The sequence below is a fragment of the Nannobrachium achirus genome (assembly GCF_963921795.1).
Source record: "Nannobrachium achirus genome assembly, chromosome: 12".
NCBI classification, from domain to species: Eukaryota; Metazoa; Chordata; class Actinopteri; order Myctophiformes; family Myctophidae; genus Nannobrachium; species Nannobrachium achirus.
Window position 1 is genome coordinate 46,853,576 of NC_137832.1, and position 12,757 is coordinate 46,866,332.

The 12,757-nt window shown below is 43.9% G+C and overlaps 1 protein-coding gene across 1 annotated transcript in view; it reads right to left on the reverse strand.

Moving 5' to 3' along the window:
• The window catches only part of LOC308295072 (E3 ubiquitin-protein ligase KCMF1-like), a 17,900-nt gene extending 5,364 nt beyond the window's left edge, over positions 1 to 12,536 (reverse strand). Inside the window, exons 1-4 of the mRNA XM_080738024.1 lie at positions 12,388 to 12,536; positions 5,263 to 5,430; positions 2,306 to 2,445; positions 1,389 to 1,490 (exon numbers count right to left, since the gene is read on the reverse strand). Coding sequence (XP_080594150.1) covers positions 1,389 to 1,490; positions 2,306 to 2,445; positions 5,263 to 5,430; positions 12,388 to 12,403 — 426 coding nt within the window. The 5' untranslated portion in view covers positions 12,404 to 12,536. The remainder of the gene's footprint in view (positions 1 to 1,388; positions 1,491 to 2,305; positions 2,446 to 5,262; positions 5,431 to 12,387) is intronic.
• Between the last annotated feature and the right edge of the window lie 221 nt (positions 12,537 to 12,757).

A 12,757-nucleotide genomic window follows, 5' to 3' on the forward strand; every position in this document is an offset into this window, starting at 1 on the left:
AACACACGATGCGTGTCCGATCACGCACGATGGAACTGGACGAGAGCCCACGTTAACAGGTAGGACTAGGAGAAGCCGGCAGTGAAAGACATAGAGAAATTAACGGGCTTTACGGCCGTAAACTACGAATGAGTTAATCTCCATATCTATAGAGTTTCAGAAGGAGACAGATTCCACGCAAAAATAAAATTGCTTTTATGAATCGCATTCAGTGGTGATCGTGCTTTCAAATCTAGATATGAACAAAATAGGACTATGAAATTGTTCTGCATGTAGCCTATAGACACATCCCTGTTGACAGTCCCAGCCAAGGAAAAATGAGTGTGTCTAAAACATGCTTCAACCATTTAATTGAGGTCAATAGGACCTTTGTGATCAAACGCTTGCCCCAAGGAAAAAGAAAAGTGCAAAAACATAAGGACTAGGGATACCGCGATACGATATATTATATATATCGCATATCGGCGCAATACGTATATCGGATCATATCGTAACTCAGCTAAAACATCCGATAGAATGCTCTGATATAAGCACTCCATTCCAGGAGTCTGCTCCACGGTCACGCACAAGTCAACGACCGCAGCAGCAGTACAACAGAGTGAACTCTGATAGAAAGCAAAGCCAGCAGAGTGAGTAGACCCAACAGCAGCTCAGTGCAAATCTTGCAAATAAGACGCGACCACACGCTGGTTCCCAAGACCAACAACAAACGTTGCCAGAGACGCTCATGCAGAGCTATCGAGTTAGCGTTAGCAGCTACATCTTAGCCACCGGAGAGTGTGAGTGTGTGTGTGTGTGTGCGCGTGCATGCGTGCGTGTGTTTGTGTGTGCTTCATGTGTAGCAGGGGCCAGGGGGCGGAGAAAAAAAGAAACATCATAAGGGAAAGGGAGCAGATTTACAAGCTCTCAACATGTCATGCTGCAACTTAAGGTGTTGTGGGCTTGTAGATCAGCTATTTTCATAAAGATTGTAAAAAAAATTGTAGAACAATTATAAATACCGGTAAATACCCTTTTTTAACATTCCAGACTACAAATTCAGAAATAAATAGTACATAATCTAATAAGGACATTTGCTTGAATGAACTGTGATATTCCACAAAATGTGGTCACATAGGAGGAATTCTCAGTTGTTCAATATACTACTTGTTCACTATACTACTATACTGCATTCTTTCCATTGATCAACTGGCCATGTTGCGCTTTGCCCGTTCACAAATGGACCACATTTGAAGGCAAACTGGAGGTAATACAACCTATTTAGGTTTTTTTGGCAAAATATCAACCAATAAACATCAAACACATACTTCATTCATTGAATCTAGAATCAAATGCTGATGCTATTTGGCATCAAGAACAGCACATAATGTTACATTTGTGAAGGATATCAAGTCTCTGGGTGCTCTGTGTTCAAGTGTGAGATGAGCAGCAAAGTCATCGGTCACATGATTAGGGTCTCCACCCGGCAGTGCTGCACATATAGGACAGATCTGGGAGACAGGGGAGAGATGCTGCTGTTACTTCAATTCACAACCTCTTAAAAAAGGAGTTCAAAGGCATGTGCTATTGCAGAGCGTTCACAGAGGACCATTAAAAACTAGTTAACTCATTAAGACCTGAGGCCGATTCTACAAATCTTCTAAATCCTTAACAGTTTTCTGAACGATTTATGTAAACTTGTATGCAAGTATTATTCGCACAGGACGGAATTCATTATTAATATATTAGTAATATAGTAGTCAGACCAGTTACCCATATATGGAAATCCATGTATATGGAGATATGGGCATATTGGTTGGATCAGCGGTTCAACAAAACCATGTTGTTTCATACAACTGTACATTGTGCAAGTACGGCAGGAGAAGTATCTAAGAACATAGGCAAAAATCTGAGCTATCCGTGTGCAAATGTTGGAGTCTGTAGAACCAACCGTGGGCTGTGAGACCCCAGACATGCTTACTCGGTTACTCGTTACGTGAAAGTCCTATAACGTCTGACATCCTACATACTATCCCGTTTATGCCCATATATGGAGATCCCTGCATATAGAACCTCTTATTATTGGGCCAACTCGATTCCAAGAAAGTGTAAAAAACAAGTGTAGAACCAACCGTGTGCTGTGAGACCCAAGACATATTTAAGATTTTTCAGAAAAGCAGATCTACAAGCATGAATGTGGACTTGCCATTTTTTGAATAGCGAAAGAAATCGAAAATGAAAAGAATATGCTTTTTCGGTTTTAACGCGTTACTTAAAAGGGTCCATCAGTTGACACATCCTCCATGCTAGGTGGGGACCAACTCACCACCTCTGTGGAGGTCTCTGTGTGCTCAGCAGCTACATGCTCCTGCAGGGAGATCTCGGTGTAGCCCATTCTGCCACAGTAGGGACATGTGAAGGCCTGGGGCTGCTCCACTGAGAAGGCTTCTCCCCCATAATACAAGTCTGGAGAGGAATACGCAGTGGACATTCAGATTATTCCATTTATCCCAAGGAGGGCAATTCATCTTCAGCTCCACCCAATACACACACACACACACACACACACACACACACACACACACACACACACACACACACACACACACACACACACACACACACACACACACACACACACACACACACACACACACACACACACACACACACACACACACACACACACACACACACACACACACACACACACACAAGACTCACAGGCAAGGAAGCCATTAGGCCTATGTCTGAGACAACAGATCAAACATAAAGGTGGCAAAAACATATTTACAATACATATAACAGCTCAAAAAATAAAATAAATATCTTTGTTTGTTCGTTCATATAAATAGCATCATTTATTGTTGGCATTCAACATTCTGACTGTGGAAGGAATGAAGGACTTTGTGAAGCGGTTTGTTCTCCTACAGTCAGAGGCCTGAGGGTGATTAGATTGAATTCACTGGACAGAACATAGTCAGGTTGGCTAATAATTCCTTTTGCTTTCTGGGCCACCTGTTTCTCCCAAAGGAAACACAAGTCTCTTTGCTGGGCTCCAATTATCTTTTTAGCAGACTTTCACAATACCATTTGGCCCGTTCTTGTCCTTCAAAAATGCATTAGATAATATCCAGCATAGAGTTTTATATCTACGTCCATGTTAAACCATGTGATGATGTGTTGTAAGCTTGATCGGCGAGCGACAGGTCGCAAGTTACTATGAAAAGCTCCACCGGCTGTCCGTCAGTCCGCCACGCCACACGTCAAACTTTTGTCCCTACTCTTATCTCCGGCACTGTTGCCCTATCCATGCCAAACACACACTCCTTGGCTGGCAAACCACAACCTCCACCACCTGATTTCTCACATGCCCCTCTTCTAGCGCCACCATGAGGTTACATGCGACCTGACAGTCGCTTATCTCCCGATTAGGGAGTCTTCCTGGTAAATCAAGCTGAAGCTTTGCGGAATCAATGTTACCTGATGACAATGACAAAACATGGTGGATTTTATAAAGCTATAGCGGTCAAGGGGTGCGCGCACATCCAAACATTTCGATGGGTGCTGGATCGAAACAAATAAACTGTAAACTAAAGCAGACGGTCCACACACCGTCTGGATGCTCCCAAAATAATGTATTAATAGTCTGATAAAATAACTGATCTACAAGCTCAGAACACTTTGCGTTGTGAGCTCTTAGATCGGCTATTTTCAAATAGTCGATGTATATTACTGGTTCTTATGTGGCCTATATAGTTTGTACTTTTGGGCTTGTTTTCCAAGACCTGGTTGCTTAATTCTCTCAACACTAAGCACGAGGAGCGAGTCGGGTAGGAATGAAACACCTCCACATAGCATTTAAACTGTGTGCAGATTATATAGTTCAGATAGGTCTAACTCCATGCCTAAAACATTTGCATACTGTGCAATCATGGAGGACAGGATTTCAACATTTGGTTCAAGTGAGCCTGTCCTCCTCCTGACATTTCAGCAGCACCGTAAACACATTATTATGAAAATCCACGACTAGAAATAACTGCCAAGCAAATTCTAACATTCTAACTTAAAATAAAGCCCCTCATTTTTGAAACATGGGTTGGAAATGTTGGGCTTTAGAAATTAGAATGCAGTAGTAGGGGATTCACATCACTAAACAGATGGTCAAAAGATCTTGTGTACATCAGTCTAACAATTCGTATCATTCTCTCCGTCGCCTATCCCCAAAGGCCAGTCCACACCTAACCTCGCCTCACCAGGCTTTCTGGGGGAAAGCCTGGTGTTCGTTCACATCAGGCCGTTTGGTTTCCGCCTAAAGCGGAAACCACTAGAAGAAGCGGCGCCGCTTTTATTTGGTTCCCCCCGTTTGTTTCCCCAATCCCTATTAAAATGCTCAAGAAGCCTAGTGTAGTTGGACTAAAAGATGCATATCCCAAACACATTTTTCAAAAGCAAAACTACTCTGCATCAAGGAGTTTATTAGGTAGGCCCTAAAAGTATGTCCTTGAGTGCAGGGGGATTATTTTGGGTTAAAACTGAATCCGGTTTGATCTTTCCGGAAAAATTGTCTTTGAGTACTACAACATGACGTGTTGCGATTTCCACTCCCGACCGGATACAACCCCGAAAAGTGAAGTGATCCCAGACTAGTCCACACCAATGAAACTCCTTGCAACTCATTGCAACCACTTGCAACCATTATGCTCAAATGTCAGTCTAAACAAATGAATATGTACATCACAAAACAAAACAACATAATTATTACAGTGTACAGTGCAAAGTACAAAGCCAACATGGGTTTTGTTTTAGGAATGGGACGATAATCGATATTATCGTTTATCGTGATAAAAAAACACTCACCTAATCGTATCGCGGAGATCTAATTTATCGTGAAATCGTCCTCTCATGCACTGGGATCAATTAACCTTTTATTTTTTATAGCTGCATATCCAGTACCACTTAAACCCTCTATACGGACCTGTAAATAACGTACTTGATATAGCCCCTTTTTCCACTCTCTACTAAATCTCTTTGCCAAAAAACAGCTTGCAACACGACGCGTTGTGAGCTATTTTTTGGCAAATGTTCTGCCCCAGCATAATGGATGTTGGGGATATTTTGATTATCGCGATATCATAAATTGCTATTTTTTTTTGTCATAATAATCGTGAGATGAAATTTTCATTGTCCCATCCCTATTTTGTTTATCACCAAAATTACAAATACATGAGCTCCTTCAACATGGAGAATCTGCTGAGGGACACAATCACGGCAGCTACTTACCAAAGTCAACCCGGGTCAATATACACTGCATGGGATGCTCTGTGGTGTGTCTGGTTGTGGTAGCTCCGCTCTCATAGCATGACGCGCAAAGGTCGTAGTCGTAACAAATTAAACATTTGTATCGTCGCCCTCGGAAGTTGCCTTTCAAACACGCGTCACAGCTCACACCTGGAATAAGAGATGAAGAAAATCATAGTTGTTAATGTCTTGCTCAAGGACACTTCAACACACAGCCAGGAGCTGGGGATCTTCCTACCTACTTAAGACCTTCATTAATGAACTTAATCAATCAAGAAATTATATTAAAAGGGTACTTTTTTTGAAAACCTAAAGGCCAGAAAGATGTGTGTACTACAATATGAAGGTTTCATTGGGACAATAATTCTACAGACCAGTATATGCACAGACTATTGTTTTTCCCCCCACCTTTCTCAAGCATACAGTCAAAACTCAGAACCACTCTAAACTCCTAGCTAACGCCCAAGACTTCAGGTTCCCCTCCCCTCCCTGGGCACCTGTACGATTTGTTCACAACACCATGGCTCTTTACATTCTGTTCACCCTCTCCCATAGCCATGCTTCCCACTGTGGCACTGTGGGAGACTCCCCCGCACAGGTGACTTCTAAAGTGTACTTTACAGATAAATGGCCGTTAGGAGGATATGTATCCGTACAAAAGTAATAGAGGGTATGCATGTGACATCATCATCATATCCGGAAGCTATGCGGTAATGCCTACTGAGTGGCAAAGAAAATACTTTCTGGCCTTGACAGACCATACATCTAAACAGAGAAGTCCTATCTGATTGCATTAAACAACTTTAAATTCGATTGCTAGAAACATTTAAAGCTGCAGTCCTAATAAATAAGCTAGATAGCACGCACATCCACTCTATAAAGTGCCAGGTTTATAGAGTGCCAGGGGGGGGGGGGGGGGTTGAGTCTGCATAGTCGCACACTACAAACTAGGCTTCAAACGTATTCATCATATTTTAGTAAGTGTATGTGATGTTGAAGCCTAAGCAGCTCTTAAGGGGAGCACACACCAGCTGTGGCGCACAGACATTTTTCACCATACGGCAATGCCTGGAAAATAGGACAGTGGCATATCGGAGCGGCGGACAAGGCATGGACGCCACCGGTGTGGGTATGTTCATTGATATTAATGGGGGTGGCTGTTTTGACCAGGGGCATAGTTCCGCCGATTTAATGATTCCAATACGGAACTAAAACTTCCTATGATTGGCCGCTAGTTGCGCTGTTTTCCCCCCCGGCCGATCGCAAAAAGAATTGTTCTCCATTGGACCAAGCCTCCAGAACCCTGGGGGCGCCCTGAAACCAAATGGACATGGTGGCCATTTTGAGGTACTGCAGTTGGGTCTACTAACCACATGAACGCGCATAGGCTTCTTTGTATTGACGCGCGTTCATACCGGAAGAGCTCGTTCATGAATTTGAGCCCCAGCGCGTCCATGAACACAAACTATGACGAAAAATGCGTCACAGTGGCCCCACTACGTCACAGTTTTACAACGCGGAAGGAGGGGTGAAAACGCCTCATGCGCTAGGTGAGCAACTCAATGCAAGTGGGCGGGCGGGGATATCTGGTGTCCTCTCTATTCTTATTTTAACTCTATGCATTGGACCCCATTCATTTTCCCCTTTCGTTTTCTAACCTTAATTAACATTTTCATAAATACTTTATGGTTCTTATCGCTAGTTAAAAATTGCCTTTCAATCACGATGATATGCGTTTTGTGAAAATAAGGTCCCATTTATGTTAAAATTGATGATAAAGTTGCGGGAGGCGTGGCCAACTAAACTGATACCAGCCGGCTGTGTTCTTCTTCGTGTGCTGTATTTCGGGAGGCTCCGACCACATTCTCCCATGTATCTCTGCGGTTGCACGTGACCGTTGGCAGCCAATAGCCTCCTCTGGTCGCATTTCAATCTATGATGGCGACACCCATGCCAAGGACCCAAAATACTTCAGTTGCACTGCATAGAAACCAATGGCTTCGCACTGTCCATATATTTTACGGTCTATGGTTTTGACACGCGCCGTCCACAGCCGGTGTGTTGCTGAAGGAGAGATTTGTTTTTGTACCGCTTTTTTATTGCACTCATGAGCTTCAGGCAATCCTACTCCTCAACCAGTTGGTGTCCTAGGGCCGATGCATACTCCACTTTTAGAGACATTATTTATTTCGATTTGATTCGGGGAGTCTCGCTACAGGGGAGGGGAAAGATAGATACCATGTATCACACAATAAAGCTATGGCAATGCTTCATGGACAAAAGTAATTATGCGACTCAATTAGCCTAGATGGAAAACATACAGATCATGTCAACGACCACGTGACATTTCCATGTAGGAACAATAGTTTCCTATGAATAGATCATAGGAAGACCTAAGGTAAGATGCAGATAAATACAGTAGTACTAGTAGCTGTGACATATTTACACTACACATTTCTATCATTCTCAGATGGCAGAAGTGAGTAAACACTAAACGGCTAGCTGATGAATGAAAATATTCAAAATGTCCTCTTCTGTATTTTCATTATTACCTGCCAATGTCCAATCTACAGCCAAACAACCAGTGTCCTTTTGAGGACTACTCACAAAAGGTCTGTCATTGTTAACTTGGCAGCAATACATTTTTGTTTTGGTTACAATACAATAGTAGTTACTCTCCTTACTCGCCCTGTTCTCACCCTGCACTTAATAATAAACAAATACACCAAGCATCTTCACAAAAAAATCCTTGACACAATTCCAACCTAATTTTTTATAACAATAGCTATACAATACAAAGAATTATCAAATCCCGAGGATCTCGAGATCCACATGAGAACGGTGTGGCTTCAATGCAGATCTTGGACTTCATGTGGATGAGCCCGTGATGTCAGTCGACTAAGTTGTATCCATCTAGTCTAGGCTATAAGTCTGGCCATGGTTTCAGCTTAAACTGAGACACACGGACTTCCATTATAAAAGTTAAAGTTAAGTATTACAAAATGTGTTACTTACAAATAATGTGTTGTAGTACAAGTTAGTTAGCCTACTGTGAGTGTGCACAAGACATTCAGTACTGATCACATCTCCAGTTTGCAAGCTTATCTTAACGGATGAAGTAACACACACAAACTGACAAATCAACCCTAATATACAGGTAGCCTTGCACAGAGCCACGGTGTAAAAAAGAAGTGTTGACCAAGGTTTAACATGATGCTTCCAAGGTAAACAAGGTGCACTGCATTCAAATGCAGGCAATTCTTGATTGACTAGGACAGTCGTGCTGTCAGGGGTGTATTGTATGACACTCGTCAGAGCCAGCCTCAACTCATAACTGCATTCATCGCTACACACTCAGTCAAATACTCAATAATATCAATGTATCCAATTGTAACTCAAATGTACCTTTACATTGTCCACTTGGGTCTGTACAATTTGTCCACTCTCAGAATTAAATTAACAAGTCACAGTCAACTTGATCATTGCTGTGCTGGCTGCGTTTCAGTGGTAACTGTCAACAACATTATTAAAGGTCTATTTCACCTTGTACTTGGTACACCACAACTGACAGTGTAAAATATGAACCTGACGGTTCTCTAACTTTTCCATGTCAAGGACCCCCCAAATCACACTTATTAGCACCGCGGACCCCCATTTGAAAAGATATGCCAGGGACCCCCGTGAGAGAAGATTTTTACAGCTCTAGCAGTGATTCTCAACCATTTTAATTTCAGGGACCTGGCATTTAAATCTCTGTGACCCAGATATATCTTGTCATTGTAAAATCAATGCTAATTTTAACTCAGAGAGTGTACAAATGGAACCAAATGGACCCGTCACTCTCGGAGTTACAGACCCATAAGGGTCCATTTAGTTCCTAACTATCATTTAGCTGGGGATCTCCTGGAACTCCTTCAAGGACCCCTGGGGGTCCCCGGACCCAACTTCGAGAACCAATGCAGTATAGCGTCAATATGTCAACGTGACAACAACACACATGAGAACCAGAGGCCGGTCGGTCGGGGCCTAAAACCCAACCAACCTTGCCATCAGCGTCTGCTTGGTGAGCGACTTAACAGTTAGCAAGCGTTCTCTTTTAGCCAATTAAAGCTAGTCTGCTCAGCCGAGGTTTGACTTTGAAGCTGCAGGGCTACTTTGTACCTGTCGCTTTAGCGTCTCTGATGTTAAGTTTGTCATAAACGATCCGCTATTTCACTTACCAGCACCGTCGCTGCTCATAATGACAGTTATTAGGTGACGTTAGCCGCTGCTAGCTTCACACACAGACTGAACTCAGCCTATAGTGACACGCACAAAGGATAAGCAAGTGACGTCATAAACAATCGGAAGTGGGCAGGGCTGTTAGTCGCGCCGACAAAAATGACGTAATATCAACTGAAAGCGTAGAACAGGGGTCTTCAACGTAGGGGTCTTCAACGTTTACAGGCCAAGGACCCCTTAGTTGAGACTGAGAGAGAGATGAAGCAGGGACCCCCACAACCTTTTCAGAGATTCCATATAGTTTCATTGTTTGACAGCACAATCATCAGTGTATTTTGGATTCATGTCAATTTGTGTTTTAAAATATTTAAGCATTGAACCATCAATACTTAATAAACTTGACTTTTCACTCTGTAGGCCTACTGTAGGCGTTGTGAGCTTGTAGATATGCTATTTTTGAGCGGTGGTTACACCGTCTCCTATACGTGGCCGTGTGTGTATGCGTGCGTGTGTGTGTGCGTGTCTGTATGTAGCCTGAAGTACCTTTTTTGACCACACATGTTAAGGGAGGGGCGCTGTGGCACCCCTCCCCCCCCACGACCACCGCTCAGTTCACACGGGTGTGATTTTTGGCTTAAAGGACAACTCCGCCCTAAATCACTTCTAGGCTAATTTTTCTTCTTATATTGATCCAAAAAGACTGTCCATGGGGTCTATTAGGCAGAAATGCCCCTGTTGTCCAGTTTCCCCGGCAGAACCCAGCAGCTCTCATAGCATAGAGTGGAGCCTATAAGCCTATATCGTTTTTACACTATTTGTTGTGGTCAAAAGTGTTTTTATTTTTCATGAATGTGGTACTAGTTGTCATTACAAACACATCCATGACAGTCATCATTGTCCCACACAAGCCATCACACTCTGCTAAATAGATGTTATGCTTTTATGTGTTTTGCCAAGTCCCGGAAAAGATGCCCTGTGATTGGCCAGTGCAGTCACTTTGATTGGCACTTGTGCCGAATGATCACCCCAAAACATTATTTATGAGATTGTGGTGGCTTGTGTGGGACAACCAAGGCATGACTGTGTTTGTAATGACAACTAGTAACACATTCATGAAATAGAAAATCACTTTTGACAGCAACAAATAGTGTAAAAGCGACAGGCTTAAACAGGGCCGTTTTTAGCTATAGGCGGTATAGGCGGTCGCCTAGAGCGCCATCCTAGAGGGGGCGCCGAGGGGGCGCCAAAATGGAGGGAGTGGACCCAAACCAGCCCAAACCGTCCCAAAACCGACTAAATTCACAGCAAAACCCGCATGGGGGGGGGGGGGCGCATTCGAGAGAGCTCGCCTAGAGCGCCGATTAGACGCGCTACGGCCCTGGGCTTATAAACTCCACTCTATGCTGTGAGAGCTGCTGGGTTCTGCAGGGGAAACTGGACAACAGGGGCATTTGTGCCTAACAGACCCCATGGACAGTAATTTTGGATCAATATAAGTAGGAAAATAAGCCTAGAAGTGAGTTAGGGCAGAGTTGTCCTTTAAGTTCTCTGAATATGGACGCTAGGGTTCAACTTCAAGTGGTTTATAAAAAAGGGGAAAAAAAGATCTACAAGCTCACAATGCGTTGCGAGCTTGTAGATAGGCTATTTTCAAATGGCCAAAATGTATATGGTTAATGAATGTTTTGTAATAATAATCAAAATAACCACATTAATACAGTAACTAGTATAAAGTAACTAATGTTTTCATATCATTGCAGTGGAGTAAAAGTACAATATTTGCCTCTGAGATGTAGTGGAGTAGAAGTACATGCTCCCCCCGCCCCCCCCCCCTCGCCCCGCCCCCCTCTCTGTTGCCTAGAACTGGATGGATGACTGATTTGGGGGTCTGTATTGCAAAGTACACCGTGATCAATCATCACGGTGTAAAAATACCACAGTACTTGAGTAAATGTACTTAATTACTTTACACCAGTGGTTCTCAACCTTTTCAGGCCTCGACCTCTAAAATAATAATAATTCAACTGGGGACCACTAAGAGTTGAGCTATTACATTTTGTATAACAAGGTTCTATTGTGAAAAAGCAGATCTACGTGCTCAGAAGTTGCGAGAATATAGATCAGCTATTTTCACATTTTCAGCCTCTAATTTTTTACAATTTGGCCAATGTTTAATTTGTCATTTTAGAGGTATTAAAAAGTAACTTTAGAAATGTGCAGATACCCTCTATACACTTAAACTTTATGTGGATTTGTTTACTGTTGAGTGAGAAAACAATGTGGCCTAAATGCATCCCCCCCCCCCCCCCCCCACAAAAAAAAATAATAATAATATGAGGAACCCCCTCGGGGTCCCGACCATAGGTCCCGACCCACAGGTTGAGAACCACTGCTTCACACCACTGGCGACGCTTACTTCTGACGTCGCCGACGAATCCCTGGCGACTCCGTCCCCCGCCCCGCCCCTCCCCTCCCTCCTCTTCCCAGCCAGCTGCTAACTAGCCTGCTGCTAACGCAGTGCTGCTGACACAGTTAACCCACTTTACACTACACTTAGCTTGCAGGCTAGCTAGCTCAGCAACATGGCTACTTAACGTCAGCCCTTCCGCTTATTTACAGCCAGTGCTGTAGCACTCCACCGTCCCGTGTCTTCACAACCTCAGTGGCGAACTGCAAGGACCCCCGAGTGGGACAGACGGCGGGTGGCCGCCATAATGTGTCCCCTGCTCCCATTGTATGGCAACAGGCGTCCGTCCCTGCTCCATGGACGGGAAGGTGCAAAAACACCGACAGAACAGCCTCACTAGCTGGGTCTGCTAACGCTGCAACAACACTGCGTACATCACCGACCCTGTTTGCATTCCGCTGCGTTCCGTTTGTCCTTACCTTCATGGCGGGACATCCTACGAGCATTAACGCCGGCCCCCTGTTCGGGCTCCCTGGCGCGTTTAGAAGGGGATTCTATCGCGGGCTAAAGAGAGGAGAAGCCGGGGCTGACAGCCTGGTCCCTGGCCTCTTCCCTCATGAAGGATCCGCTCTGCCTGCACACACCGCTCCGCCTCCTGCTGTGTCACTGTCCGACGCACTCACGCCGACCACCGCTAGAGGGCGCTGCGGTCTTTCGTTTGGGTGAGTTTGGGCTAGGTAAAAAACCTAGCCCAACCCTACCCTCCCTGCCCCTTCCTTGTATATACTTATATACTTGTATATTCCTTGTACATACGTACTGTCTGTTTAGATTTACTGTATATTCCTT